The sequence below is a fragment of the Xenopus laevis genome, chromosome 2S (genome assembly GCF_017654675.1).
Source record: "Xenopus laevis strain J_2021 chromosome 2S, Xenopus_laevis_v10.1, whole genome shotgun sequence".
In the NCBI taxonomy this organism is placed as follows: domain Eukaryota; kingdom Metazoa; phylum Chordata; class Amphibia; order Anura; family Pipidae; genus Xenopus; species Xenopus laevis.
The window spans coordinates 153657088-153672481 of NC_054374.1; the positions used below are offsets into that span (position 1 = coordinate 153657088).

The following is a 15394-nucleotide window of genomic DNA, read 5'->3' on the forward strand; positions in this document are numbered from 1 at the left end:
TTTAAGTAATTTCAGTAAAAAAAAAAAATCCGTCGCCTAGCTAAAACTGGACCAGCCAGAGAACCAGAGGGTAGCAATCCTTCAGCTAAAGAATAGACAATACCCAACTGAAGGTCCTTTTCCCAGATTCACCCTTTGTCATTTTTCTGTTCTGTCCTTACTAGATCACAAATGAAATGCAGAATATAACATTGCCATGACACAAATGAAACGGTATCCCACGCTGGCATTTGCTTCTAAAACCAATATACACAGCTCCTTTCCCTTTCCTTAACTGGACTTACTGAGTTTGGTGCTTAAAGTTCCTTCTCAGAAACTAAAAAAAAAACTGTAGGTTTCTTGTTATAGGGATACTGTCAAGGGAAAAATTTTTTTTTAAAAAATGAATCAGTTAATAGTGCTGTTCCAGTAGAATTCAATAGAAATCCATTTCTCAAAAGAGCAAACAGATTTTTTTATATTTAATTTTAAAATCTGACATGGGGCTAGACATTTTGTTAATTTCCCAGCTGCCCCAAGTCATGTGACGTGTGCCTGCACTTCAGGAGAGAAATGCTTTCTGGCAGGCTGCTGTTTTTTCTTCTCAATGTAACTGAATGTGTCTCAGTGGGACATGGGTTTTTACTATTGAGTGTTGTTCTTAGATCTACCAGGCAGCTGTTATCTTGTGTTAGGGAGCTGCTATCTGGTTACCTTCCCATTGTTCTTTTGTTTGGCTGCTGGGGGGAAAAAGGGAGGGGGTGATATCACTCCAACTTGCAGTACAGCAGTAAAGAGTGATTGAAGTTTATCAGAGCACAAGTCACATGACTTGGGGCAGCTGGGAAATTGACAATATGTCTAGCCCCATGTCAGATTTCAAAATTGAATATAAAAAAATCTGTTTGCTCTTTTGAGAAGTGGATTTCAGTGCAGAATTCAGCTGGAGCAGCACTATTAACTGATTCATTTAGAATTTTTTTTTTCCCATGACAGTATCCCTTTAAAATAGTTTTTTTTTGCATTTCTATCTTGAAAAACAACACCGACAAGTGCTTTTTTTTTTTTTAAAGTCAGGCAGATTCAACACCAACATATGGCAGTGAGGACCTCTACATGTATGTAATCCCATCCATTACACGTAAGACTCCTCAGTAAAAAATCTTTGGTCAATGTCTTCAAACTTGGGATCACTGCACCGCTTTGCCTGACATTCTCTGCTGCTCCGGCCACTTTCATGGCTGCTTCTAATGTGCTTCTGGCTATCTAACTGAAAGGCAAAGCTTGCTGTAGTGGTCGTAGATTTTGGAGACACGCAAAAGTTTTTCTCCAAGTCACAATTGACCATTTTAAATCCAGTGTCTATATTGGACGGCAAAACCTTATTTCTTTTTAAGCTGGCGACCCGAAAGCTGCCAATTGTGGATTTGGTTGACTCTTCCTTTACAGAAGAAAGTTCTTCGCCAGAGATATGGGTCACACGCTCGGCGGGGCCTTTTTGATTGTGGTTTAAGAGAAGAGCTTGTTCTGCGTTAGAGCTGTTACTGGTTTTTTGTCTGTAGGACTGAGGAATTAAAGTACTTTCCTGTGCAAAACAACACGTGTGGGGGCTAAGTGCAGATATTTCCATGTTTATAGACACAGGAGATGGCATAAGGAAGGAGCTGCATTCCACTTGATGTTCCCCATTACCATTTTTATCAATAATAACATTGTGTCTTAGAACATGCCTGGAGGCACTTCTCCTTCCACTAGATCCTTCACAAAACAGAGAAACACTCACATTAGTATCTTTTACAATGTCTTCAGATTTTTGTACTGCCAAAAGATGCTGGGTTTCCAAATCATCTTTTGGCACCATTATTTGCTCCTGAAGTACTGGACGTTCTGAAATCTTAGACGTGTCTGGTTGTAGCCTTTCAGAATTTATAGTGACATCTGCTTTGTTTTTTACATCCAGTTTGTTTGCTTTTTCCCTTCGTCTCAGTGACCAGTTTTTGACAGTCGATGTGCCGTTTTTTAACCATGTACCGGGGTGAATGCCAGCAGGGGTTTTGTGCTGTGCCAAGTCAGTATCTTTTCCGCTGTCACTGTAAGTCTGTTTGATATCTTCATCCAATGTAAAACCTGAAAAAGAGCCAGAGCTTAGGAAGTCTGGAGTGATATTTCCTTGTTTCTTACAAGACCTGAAGGTGCATTCCAGTGGGGAAGGCACTTCGTTGGGAGTCAAAGCCGAATAATCTGAAAACTGAGAGAAAGCACTGTCTAAGGAACTCAGAGAAGAACCTGATGGGGAAGTTCCAGGAGAAGACAAACTTGAGCAACTAGTCTGAGAACATGTGTTTAACCTCATGGAAGGAGGTGGCAAGAGTCTATTGGGAGTGCTCTTCTTCTCTGGTGTTTGCTTCTTGCTTAAGCTTTTACTTACATCAATCCCCAAAATCAGACTGCGGTTAATAAGCTTTTGTCCTTCTACTTGTAAATCCCTATGCTGCTTCAGGTAATCGTCTCCAGAGTTGGACAGAAGAGCATCACAGCTTGTCTTGTATGTAGCACCCTCATGAGGAGACTCATTGAGCTTCATGAATCTAGACACAAGGATCCCTATGGCTGGCTCAGAACAACGCCTGTCCCTTCTGCCATCCTTTAGAGCATCGGACACTGTGGCGGACGAGTAACCAGAAGTATTGGAACAGAGGGATTCATTTTCAGACTGCTCACGTGACACGGAACTGTGAGGAAAAGCGATGGCCACCCTGAATGGTTGAGACTCCAGCAAGTGTTTGGTCGGCGCATCCTCAGCATCTGGATGGTCGAGATCACAATCGCTTAACGTCAAAACAGAATCTCTGCTCCTGTTGTCAGGGCTGCACTTTTTGGCCAGACCACTGAAAGGAGAATCTACATCATCATTCAGTTCATTCTCCAGGCTGTCATATGAGGAGTCTGTAAGCTTGAATGAGCAGATATCTGTAATAAAGAAGGTTACCCATTATATTTTACTGAATAGAACTATTTGCTTAGTTGCACTAAGAACAAGGGGATTCATATCGTTTGGGGCTGTTTCACATACTTCAGATTCTTGTCCTGGCACAATTATGGAAGACCACTCCACCAGATACTACAAAGCCCCCAGAGCACATGACTAAGACTATCAGGATGGCTTTGAGGATAGATGATTATTATGGGAGAGAAACCAAACATTTGTTATTTATAGATGAGGCAGATTTTGCTTTATAGCATCAAAATAAATATTATAATAATTTCCTACTACAGGTGTTTGCATCCGACTGAATGCACATTGAGAGCATTGATGCACCCCAACATTAACACCAGGGTAAGCACTGGCAGATTACTCCTTGCAATTCTTTATGTGTAAGATACATCACTCTTACAGTACATTATAACTCCAAGTGGCTTAAAGGAGAATTAAACCCTAAAAATGAATATGGCTAAAATGGCATATTTTATATACTGAACTTATGGCACCAGCCTAAAGTTTGAGCTTGTCAATAACAGCAATGATCCAGGACTTCAAACTTGTCACAGGGGGTCACCATCTTGGAAAGTGTCTGTGACACTCACATGCTCAGTGGGCTCTGGGCAGCTGTTGAGAAGCTAAGCTTAGGGGTCGTCACTAATTATCCAGCAGAAAATGAGCTTCCCCTGTAATATAAGATGATGCTACAGGTTTGCTGATTATTAAATTCTGATGCTAATTGCACTGGTTTCTGTGCTGCCATGTAGTAATTATCTGTATTAATTACTAATCAGCCTTATATTGTGACATTTCTATTCTATGTGTACTGTATATTGTGAGTGGGTCCCTAAGCTCAGTAAGTGACAGCAGCACAGAGCATGTGCAGTGAATCAGCAGAAAAGAAGATGGGGAGCTACTGGGGCATCTTTGGAGACACAGATCTTTACTGCTAAAGGGCTGTGGTTGCCTTGGGCTGGTACAGAAGCACAAAACATAATGTACAACATTTCTAGCTACTTCTTTAGTTAGGCTTTAGTTCTCCTTTAACATTGCCCATTTTACTGAAATACCATAAAACTATATTTGATATATGTACAAGTAAGGGATCTGTTATCCAGAAATCTGTTATCCAGGAATCTCTGAATTAAAGGAAGGTCATCACCCATAGACTCAATTTTAATCAAATAATGCCAATTAAAAACATAATTCCTTTGTCTCCCTAATAATAAAACAGTACCTTGTACTTGATCCCAACTAAGCTATAGCTAATACTTATTGGAGGCAAAACAATCCTACTGGGTTTATTTAATGTTTAAATGATTTTTCTAGTAGATATAAAGTATAGCGATCCAAATTATGGTAAGATCCCTTAGCTGGAACGATCTCAAGTCCGAGGCGTTCTGGATAACAGGTTTAAATACCTGTACAATATTTCTTTGTTCTAAGCCCAAATCTGGAATTTTGTGCCCCAATATTTCTTTGTTTTAAGCCCAAATCAGGAATTTTGTCCATAGAAATCAAACATTTTTCTAATACTTGCTGCTGTTTGTTTCTTATCAACAGGCTTTCCATATATAAACTGACATTTGCTTCTCTTCTGAATGACAGTTCCAATCCCTGCTCCAGTTTCTGTGTGTGTATGTACAGAGTCAAGTTATAAAGGGCAAGTGCAGGAGGAGCAGACACCCTGGGTGAAACGTCTCTAAAATCCAGTAGACCTAGTAAAACAAGCCTTGGCTTTATTTGTGTGTTCATTCCAATCTCAGTGAGAACCCAGGTCTGCGCTGCTAGAACTCTTTACACACACAACAATGCTGTGGTTCTTCGGCAGGGAAGCAGCTGGAACGCATTCTGTATATGGGGCAAAGGCAGGAGTAGGTCATGCAAGAAACCAGCTCCTCCAAACAAAGAGCGGCTCATCCAAACATTATCCTGTCACTCACAATAATTCTGTGTCTATTCTGGGCTCAGCTTCTATTTTTGCTATCAATCATTTAAGTCCTTCCTTAAAAGCATGCTGGCATTCCCAATGTTTGCCCCAATTAAAGATTTATATTATGGAATAAAAAATATATATAGTGCGGCATATATAATATGTAAGAATACGATATAAAATCGTCTGTATGTCATTAGTGCTCAAAAATCATTATCGCGAAAATGAAAATTTAATATAAGCTCAAGCATACGGAAATAAGAAACTTTGTAAGTACAATCAATTAAATATTCTGTACCGTTTCTGAAATAATCAAGTTTATCTTCTCTATCCCTCTCTCAGTATCTGTTTCTCTTCACTCTGTCTTCATTTAGGAGTTGGGTGTCAGATTAATTATCCAATATATCTTATAGGGGGGCTCCTTTTGCCTAGAAGATGTATTAGAGCTCACTCTATTAAAACCACCAGACATCATGTCTCTCTACATGCAGGATTTGTGCAAAAGGCAGTTATTTTGTTAGATTTTGTTTGTACTGGAATCCGTTATATGAGTGAGCTCTAATACATCTGCTAGGAAAGGAAGCCCCCTATAAGATATATTGGATCTAACTGTCAATGATTATCTGACACCCAACTGCTGCATGAAGACAGAATAAAGAGAAACAGATGCTGAGAGAGGAATAGTGAACATAAACTTGATTATTTCAGAAACAATGCAGAATATTTAATTTATTGTATTTAGAAAGTTTCTTATTTCAGTATGAGGAAACATATTTATATCATTTTTGCTATATGGAAGCATTCAGTGCTGAAGGGAATGAATAGCAATGCACTGCATCCACTGAAAGGGCAACTATCAGATTTGGGTAGGGATACAGAGAATGTACAGGGCTGCTATATAAACTTGTCTTTTCATCTGCTGCTTTGTCCTAACCTAAGTACTCACCGGCTCTGATGGAAATCCTGCAGGGTGTTTGCCAGAGTCTGTTATTTTGTTAGCTTTTGTTTGTGCTGGAGTTGGTTATTTGAGTTATTCTAAACTCTAAGGGGTATATTTATCAAAGAGTGAAGTTAATAATAGTTCCGCCACTAGAGTGAAATTCCGCCACTCTCCATTCATTTCTATGGGATTTTTATAGGCGTATTTATCAAAGGGTGAACTTTCACTTCACCCATTGATAAATACGCCTTTCAAAATCCCACAGAAATTAATTGAGAGCCAGTGTCGGACTGGCCCGGCGGGACACCGGGAAAATACACGGTGGGCCCCGACCCTCATGGGCCCCCGCCGGGCCAGAACCCCTCTCTAAATATTTATATTTAAAAAAAATAAATACAAATTATCGGTGCTGAGCAGCGCCGCCTGCGCATGCGCGCCAAGCGGCGCTGTTGCGCATGCGCACCGAGCGGCTTCCTTGCTGAGCCGGCGCGTCACAGTGGGGGGACGGGTGGCCGGAGGGGGGCCCTCGGCAACAGTCCCGGTGGGCCCCGGTCCCCCCAGTCCGACCCTGTTGAGAGCTGTGGAATTTCACTCTAGTGGCGGAACTTCACTCTTTGATAAATTTACCCCTAAAGCTGGCCATAGATGGAAAGATTTTTAAAAGATCTTTTCGTTATCATGAGACCAAGATTATCTTGAAACGATCATTTAAATATCCGATTTGTCCATCAACTAAAAAGACCATTTCAAGCAATATTGTCTAGTTGAAGCCAGAAGATGCACGATCGTTCGATTCCCACTAACTTCACGATAATTTGACGGGTTGGTTGGATTGCACTAAAATTGGTCGTTCACCAAAGAAAAATCTTTGCATCTATGGGGACCTTAAGAAAGGGAGTCCCCCTTAAAAGATGTATTAGACCTACCTGTCAATCAAAATCTGACCCAGACCTCAGGATGAAGAGTGACAGCTTGGAGAGTGAGATACTGAAGACTTAAAGGAAAACTATACCCCCCAAACAATGTAGGTCTCTATTAAAAGATACTGAGTAAAACAGCTCATGTGTAAAACCCTGCTTCATGTAAATGAACCATTATCATAATAATATACTTTTTTAGTAGTATGTGCCATTGGGTAATCATAAATAGTAAATTGCCATTTTAAAAAATAAGGGCCGCCCCCTGAGATCGTAAGATTCACTGTGCACACATACAAACCACATGTAAGGTCACATGAGCCAATTGACAGACAGAGTTCTGCCTTTTGCTTCCTCACTTCTTCCTGTTACAGTTAGTGTTGTAGTATTTCTGGTCAGGTGATCTCTGAGGCAGCACAGATAGAGTCACGAAATGGTGGCTCAAGGGAAGAGATGTAAAAGGGCAATATTTATGTAAATATATATTCCAGTTTGGTAAGATTCTTTAATATGTCATTCAATTTGATATAAACTATCTGTTGCTTAAGTATTCATTTTGGGGGTATAGTTTTCCTTTAAGCTAAGCTGGCCAAAGATTCAACCGTATAAACCTTCACTTCGTACGCTTTTCGGCCCGTGTGTAGAGAGTCCTGACATTTTTCACGATATCACAATCGGTCGTTCAATCGATCGGACAGGTTAGAAAATTTCTGTCGGCTGCCGATAATATCCCTGTATTTATTGCCGATCTGACGATTTTTAGTGGGAGACCAGCTTTGTCAGACATAACTTTCATACGATTGCTGTCAGGGCAGAACGTCGTCTGATCTGTTATTTTACGACTTAATTTAAACTGAAAGGTCAGTGGCAGATCGGGAGATGGGGACGTCCGATCGTTTGTCCGATATTGCAGGTAATCTGCACGTCTATGGGCACCTTAACGTGATTATTTCTTAAACAGTACAGAATGTTTAATTGATTGTATTTAGAAAGTGTCTTATTTCAGAGAGATGAAGCTTATATTAATTTTCATTTTTGTGATCGGTCCCCTTTAAGGTCATAATTATATAACAAAGGACGCTGACCGTCTCAGATTGAACTTCTGGTCTCTGCTGGGAGTCAAGGAGTAAATTATTATTATTATGAGTGTCCTCAATGATCATCACCTGAACAACCCACATAATCTGTAGACACATTGGCAATAGGATGGAGCTGCACAAAATAACACACACGTCACACTGTTTGCTGTATAGCCCACTGCTCAGAACTGGAGATGAAACTAATGCCTGTAATTCATTGTGACATCAACGCTAACACCTCTAATGGGAATTAAACCCGAATTCAGTGCGTCACTTCTCTAATCAGTGCAGCTTGTCCTTCTATGAAGCTTGTTATCAGCGCTGTGACTGTGCCCTGTCTGTTAAGGAGGACGTAATTGTCTTTTATCATAATTCCTATAACGAATTATTACCTGAATTTTCATCTCTGCTCTCATCCTTTGTTGACAAGCTGGCGTATAACAGGGAAATGTCCTCTTTAAAAATCATGCGGCAATTTTCAATCATAAACTGAACGAACAGAGCCACCTGGGAAAGAAAGAGAGAAAGAATGTTATTTGCATACTTTTGGCGCATGGCATGTTCTTTGCTATGGACAGAACTTTGCATGCACCCGCAATTATGCCCGAATTCTTGGAATAAAAAAAAAACTTTCCAACTTTCAAACCCCATTTTAAAACAAATGCTCTGTAAGGCTACAAATTTATTGTTATTGCTACTTTTAATTACTCGTCTTTCTATTCAGCCCCTCTGCTATTCATATTCCAGTCATTATTCCAATCAGTGCATGGTTGCTAAGGTAATTTGGACCCTAGCAACCAGATGGGTGAAACTGCAGAGCTTCTGAATAAAAAGCTAAATAGTTTAAAAAAAAAAAAAGAAGCAGTTATGGAAAAATGGAAACAAAATGCAAATTGTCTCAGTGTATAACTTTTCTACATCATACTAAAAGTGAATAAAAAAAAAAGTGTCTTAGGTGTTTGTGGGGTTACCAAAAATGTCAGGTTTCATTTCCGGTTGGATTTGGATACCAAAATGCAGAGAGATGACAGTTATTAGACTTGTTAGATTAAAATATCCCGTTACTTTTATTAAGGGATTAAAGCAGTTTAATATTGCATTGGACACAACAGAGAAGCTTAGTAGTGTTACCTTTCTGGTGAATTCGCTCTCAATCTCTGGACTTGAAGGGGTGGGCGGCCAAAGCAGGCTGGGGGCAATGCAAACGGCTAAATTGAAGGCGGACATCTGGTTGCTCTCAGAACGCTGTTGGATGCAGTATAAGACTCCAAACACATATCGCAGTAAAAGAATATTGATTGATGGAAGAGTCTCGATTAACCTGCCAAGAAGAGAAGAAGGAGCCTTCAGTGCCTGTTCTGTGCAGCCTCAGTGTTGTCTGACCATTGTTTAAAGGTGTAGGTGCCAACAAATAACGTTTTACCCTTAAGAAGGGACCTAGCGGGCAGATCAGATATACAGAAAGCTCCATTTTATCCAAATAATAAAAATGATTTCCTTTTTCTGTGTAATAATAAAACAGTAGCTTCTACTTGATCCCAACTAAGATATAATTAATCCTTATTGGAAGCAAAACCAGCCTATTGGGTTTATTTAATGTTTACATGATTTTCTAGTAGAATTCAACCTGTGAGGAAAAAAACCTGTACCCTCCCCCCCTCGCCATAGAATCTTCCAAGGGAGTTCCACGCGTCCATCTTCCGGCTCCTCAGTAAGCTGACTGAGAGATCGGCAATTTCCGTGGAATTCCGCGCATGCGCAGTTGTCGCATGCCAGCAAACTGCTCCAATTGCACATGCGCAGAAATTCCGAACGCCCAGTCAGCTTACAGAGGACGCCGAAGATGGACGCGTGGAACTCTGCTGGAAGAATCTGCGGTGAGGGGTAAGTATGGAGTATGGGGCATTTCCCCAGGGGGGAGTAGTTAGCCTGGGGGGATACGGGTTTTTTCCCCCACAGGTTGAATTCTCCTTTAATGTATTAAGATCCAAATTAAGCAAAGAACCATTATCCGGAAAACCCCAGCTCCAAAGCATTCTGGATAACAGATCCCATAACTGTACTACAAAGTTACTTCTTCATCTTGCCTATACATATGCTTGTTAAAAGTATAGACACTACAGAACATTACTCTTAAGGTGGTCATACACGGGCCGATAAAAGCTGCTGACAGACCGAGTGGGCAACTTATTGGCCCATGTGTTGGGCCCTCCGACGGGCTTCCCCGATCTATCTCTGGCCGGGAGATGCGGTCATGTGATCCGACTGCATTATGATCCGATTGTTGGGCCCTAGGGCCCACCATTAGATCAGCCCAATATTGCCAACCTCAACAGGCTCTACAGGGGCGCTTCAGTGGCCAAAGCAAGTAATTAAGGGCCACAATGGCCACTGCACTCTGGATGGGGTATTTGAAGAATAGCTGCAAGCATCTGCTACATGGGCATTGCCCCTTGAATTGAGCACATCTGCATTAGTCAGTGCATGGTCCAAGGGGGGCAGAAGTGCGTGTGTCTTAATGCTCCAGCACTTGCACCCTGGGGTTAAAGGGAAACTGAAACTACTTTTTAAAATATGTACATTAAGAGTTACCTATAGATCATGTTGTTTGTTTTTTGCTGAGAGGTTTGTTTTTTTAAGTAATTGTTAGTTTAAGTTCCTAAACCTGACAGTTTTGCCAACCTGACTGTCCCATCTCAGCCTGTCAGTTAGAGTTTGTAATGCTAACAGACTTCTATTGCACAAATATGGCAGCCCCCTCATACAGGGACATGGGGCATCAGACAGGTAATGTAAAAGTATAGTACAAATACTTTATGGCAACGTTATAAGTAGCTTTTTAAAGGCAATATTATGATAGATGTAAAAAAAAGAGTTTAATTTCAGGTGTCAGTACCTCTTTAAGTATATGACCCCTCTTGTCTCTAAAATATGGGTTTAAAAACACTTACATTTTAATGGCTTTGATCTTGTCTTCTTGACTTTCATAATCCAGGCTGGAGACCCACTTCTCATACAGTTTGGATGAGAAAATACTCCCTGGTATGTTACGAAGAAAATCCTTAAGGACGGAAGAGAAAATGCAGTTATTAATTAAATCACATTTGCTTTAAATTAGTGCTGAACTACAACTACATCCAAGCAACGACATCAGAAGAAAGACTATAACAGTGACGTTTGTGTCCTCTCATGGAAGGTGGTCATCAGAACAGAGGCAAGTGGAGCAGTTAATGAGCTCAGGATACAAAGCGATAATACACAGACAGAGCAGTTGCAGGATAAAGTCAATGGAGATTTCAGTTAAAGGAGAAGGAAAGGTTAAAACTAAGTAAGCCTTATCAGAAAGGTCTATATAAATACACCAGTAAACCTCAAAGTAATGCTGCTCTGAGTCCTCTGTCAAAATAAACATCACATTTCTTTCCTTCTATTGTGTACTCATGGGCTTCTGTATCAGACTTCCTGTTTTCAGCTAAAACCTCCAGGGCAGGGCTTGAGCATGCTCAGTTTGCTTCTCTCCCCCATCCCCCTTATCTGCTTCAATCTGAGCTCAGAGCTATGAGTGAGCAGAGAGAGACCCAGGCAGGAAGTGATGTCACACCAAGCTAATACTGCAGCTGCTATCGTAAACAGAGAGACCTTCTAGAGCTTTATGGTAAAACATTCTACAGAATAAATATCGCATTCTAGCTTGCACTATTGCGGCTAATCTATTGGCAATAAACTGCCTCCGTAGCTTTCCTTCTCCTTTAAAGCAAAAGCAGCTGTAACTAATGTACAGACAGTAGGCAAACAGAGTGCAGGAACGTCCATGATGCTCTGCTAATGGTGGATTTGCATCTGCGTATACCACATCCATGTTATTGGAGGTGCAGTCAATGGGTAGATGCATTCTATATGTCTATCATGTTAACAAGTCTAGCTTAGTATGTGTCTATTTATTCTATGCATGTTTATTACATACGAGTTCCTCCATGACATGACCATGACATACCTTAAACACAGAAGCAGTGACAAGTATAGATTCGCGTTCAACGTTAACTTCGCACCCCGAATCAAGGCGTTCCTTCATTTCTCTGCAGGACTTGACATTAGCCGACCGCCTGAAGATGCCTCTTGTGAAAGGTCCATTTTGACAAAGAACAGACAACATATCCTGTGAGTAAAATATCAAGGAGGAGACTTTCAGCAAGGTCTTGTCTATAGGTGACAGACGAAATGGGAGTTAATAACGGAAACTACATTTCAAATACGGATGCACCGAATCCAAGATTCGGTTCGGGGTTCGGCCAGGATTCAGCCTTTTTCAGCAGGATTCGGCCGCATCCTTGTGCCTGGCCAAACCGAATCCTAATTTACATATGCAGACAACATATGCAAATTAGGGTAGAGAAGGGAAACCAGGAAGTAAAAAATTTCCACCCACACTTTTTCCTTTCCCATCCCTAATTTGCATATGCAAATTAAGATTTGGATTGGTATTTGGCTGAATCCCAAATAGTGGATTCAGTCGAATCCCTAATTTCAAATGAGTTGACCAGGTCGCTATCTCAACGTGACAATCAACTGAAATTGCAGCTCATATAGTTATAAATAAGGTGCGCACACATGATGGCTCAAAAAACTATTAAATAAAATTTGCCAAGCAGATATTTGCTTCCATATTTCAGCTTATAGACTGATAACATGGACTGCCAATTGGTTGCAAACTTTTGAGTGCACTTGTGCAATCTAGTGCCTATCATAATAAACAAGCTCCTTAAAGGAGAACTAAACCTTAAAAATGAATATGGCTGAAACTTCCATTTTTTATATAGTGAACTTCTTGCACCAGCCTAAGGTTTCAGCTTGTCAATAGCAGCAATGATCAAGGACTTCAAACTTGTCACAGGGGGTCACCATCTTGGAAAGTGTCTGTGACACTCACATGCTCAGTGGGCTCTGAGCAGCTGTTGAGAAGCTAAGCTTAGGACTCGTCACTAATTATCCAGCAGAAAATGATCTTCCCCTATAATATAAGCTGATGCTACAGGGCTGATTATTAAATTCTGATGCTAATTGCACTGGTTTCTGTGCTGCCATATAGTAATTATCTGTATTAATTACTAATCAGCCTTATATTGTGACATTTCTATTCTATGTGTACTGTATATTGTGAGTGGGTCCCTAAGCTCAGTATGAGACAGCAGCACAGAGCATGTGCAGTGAATCAGAAGAAAAGAAGATGGGGAGCTACTGGGGCATCTTTGGAGACACAGATCTTTACTGCTAAAGGGCTGTGGTTGCCTTGGGTTGGTACAGAAGCACAAAACATAATGTACAACATTTCTACCTACTTCTTTGGTTAATGTTTAGTACTCCTTTAAAGAAGGAAAGGTTAAGTAAGGTCTAAGTAAGCCTTATCAGAAAGGTCTATATAAATACACCAGTAAACCTCAAAGAAATGCTGCTTTGAGTCCTCTGTCAAAAGAAACACAGCTTTTCTTTCCTTCTATTGTGTACTCATGGGCTTCTGTATCAGACTTCCTGTTTTCAGCTTAAACCTTCTTGCCCTGGTCGTGAGCATGCTCAGTTTGCTCCTCTTCCCCCCCCCATATCTGCTGTAATCTGAGCTCAGAGCTATGAGAATACTTGTTCTATTCTGTAAATGTAAGCCATGGATGTTGTGACTCTATAGACTACATACATGGGCCAATAAGCATATTTGTTTCCAAACTGGGCTAATATGATTAAGCTACCAGCCTATCTGGGTTCACTGCTTGAATAGTAATTGCCCCATGGGACACTTCGGTCCTTTGCCTAATGCCACATCTTCCTCTTTCTCCAACTAGGTCTCTATCTGTCCGACTTTTGATTTACCAACGTCTGTTTTTTCCAACCATTGGTTGCTTATAGGCAGCCAGTCCTGAGTTTAGTACTTACCATGACGGGCTTGGGAATGTTGTCATTTGGACAGATATTAACCAGTGAAAGGCCAAACAGCATTCCAGGAGCGAAAGATGTTGGAGATGTCGGTATATTGTCCAACTGAGAATTGGACCCGCGCCAAAAGGTCCAGTTTATGATCGACCTCTTTCTTTTAAACGGCTTCTGGCTCAGATCTGGGGAAAAAGTGAGCGAGTGAATAGAAGAGTTCACGGATGTCTCTTTTTGTTGGTTTTTTTTTTCCTGGGTGGTGGCTATAACAGCTTTCCTGGAAAAGCTTCCCAATTGCATTCCCTCTTTTACTGTGTGAAGAGAGTGACCTAGTGATCCATTATTAGTGATCCAGCTCCATTATGTGCATGTATTTATTTCATTACCTCTCTCTCTGTCATTTTTGGGGGCTTTTCAATAAAAACAGAGAGCGATAGATGCCAAATGCCTTAAGTTAAACAACACTTTAACTCACCGCTGCGCTCACATTTTATTACTTGAAGGAGTTTATGCCAAAATCGAATTCACTAAACAGATGTCAACAGTAAAATGTGTATCGGCACGCGGCGATCATCAGGGCTTCTTATTAAGATGAGGTGAATGTGATGTGTGTTTGTAATGTACGTTATCCATCCACTAGCAATAATGTATAAGTGCCACAGAAATCCTCATTTAAAGTCGAACAGCTGCACACATTTAGGGCTTTATTTATCAAAATCCGATTTAAATCCAATTTGAATAAAAAAAGTCCGACCAAGCTAGAATCCGCTACCTTATTTATTATTAAAAAAGCACGATTTATTCGGATCAGGGACACGCAAGAAAAAAAATCTAGCAAAAATCCGAATCATATGTTTTTTCCCGAAAAGCCCAAATCTTTCAGATTTTTGCACGAAAGTGTCGGATTTTAGGACCACAGAAACTTCCAAATAGGATTGGGACCGCTGGTAGGTCAGGGATGCCGGATTTTCAAATTAAACCTCTGGGTTTAATATATCTCAAAAAAATTCTAAAAATTCGGATTTTATAGTTAAAAAAAAAAAACTAATATATTTCGAGTTTTTGCCATTCAGACTTTAATGAATAAACCCCTTACTATATAATTAAGTGGTTTTATTACTCAAGTGGTTTTATTTTTTAAAAAAAAATCCGAGCGTCACATTTTTGTAGTCAGTCTATAATCTTGTATTAAAAGACTATATTTAAAGGGGAACGATCACGAAAATGAACATTTAATATAAGCTTCATCATACTGAAATTTAAAAAAACTAAATATTATCGATTAAAACTTCTATACCATTTCCAAAATAAGTTACTCTTTACTCTCCCCCTCTTAGCACCTTTTTTTCATGAAGGAGTTGGGAGTTTGATTTTGAATGACAGGTCTAATATAGCCTTTAAAGGTGCTCCTTTTGCCTAGAATATGTATTAGAGGTCACTCTTTCAAATCAACAGAATCTTGTCTCTCTACATGCAGGATTTGTGCCAGTCAGTTATTTAGCGGGTAGCGGGTCCAAGCGGGTAAGAATGCGGGTTGCGGATTGCAGGTTGCGTGTACGGGTCCCAAAAAATGGACCCGCGCAGGACTCTAGCTTGAGCTCTAATACATCTGCTAGGAAAGGGAGCCCCCCTATAAGATATATTGGTTCT

The 15394-nt window shown here is 40.4% G+C and overlaps 1 protein-coding gene across 4 annotated transcripts in view; it reads right to left on the bottom strand.

Annotated features, from left to right (window-relative positions):
* Positions 1 to 935: 935 nt before the first annotated feature.
* Positions 936 to 15394, bottom strand: part of arhgap20.S (Rho GTPase activating protein 20 S homeolog) — a 94462-nt gene continuing 80003 nt past the window's right edge. For all 4 annotated transcript variants that reach the window (XM_018250338.2, XM_018250339.2, XM_041584570.1 and 1 more), the window contains 6 exons: positions 13751 to 13929; positions 11823 to 11984; positions 10780 to 10889; positions 8960 to 9149; positions 8221 to 8335; positions 936 to 2949 (listed from right to left, as the gene is read on the bottom strand). In XM_018250338.2, the coding sequence (XP_018105827.1) occupies positions 1115 to 2949; positions 8221 to 8335; positions 8960 to 9149; positions 10780 to 10889; positions 11823 to 11984; positions 13751 to 13929 (2591 nt within the window). In that variant the 3' untranslated portion in view covers positions 936 to 1114. The remainder of the gene's footprint in view (positions 2950 to 8220; positions 8336 to 8959; positions 9150 to 10779; positions 10890 to 11822; positions 11985 to 13750; positions 13930 to 15394) is intronic.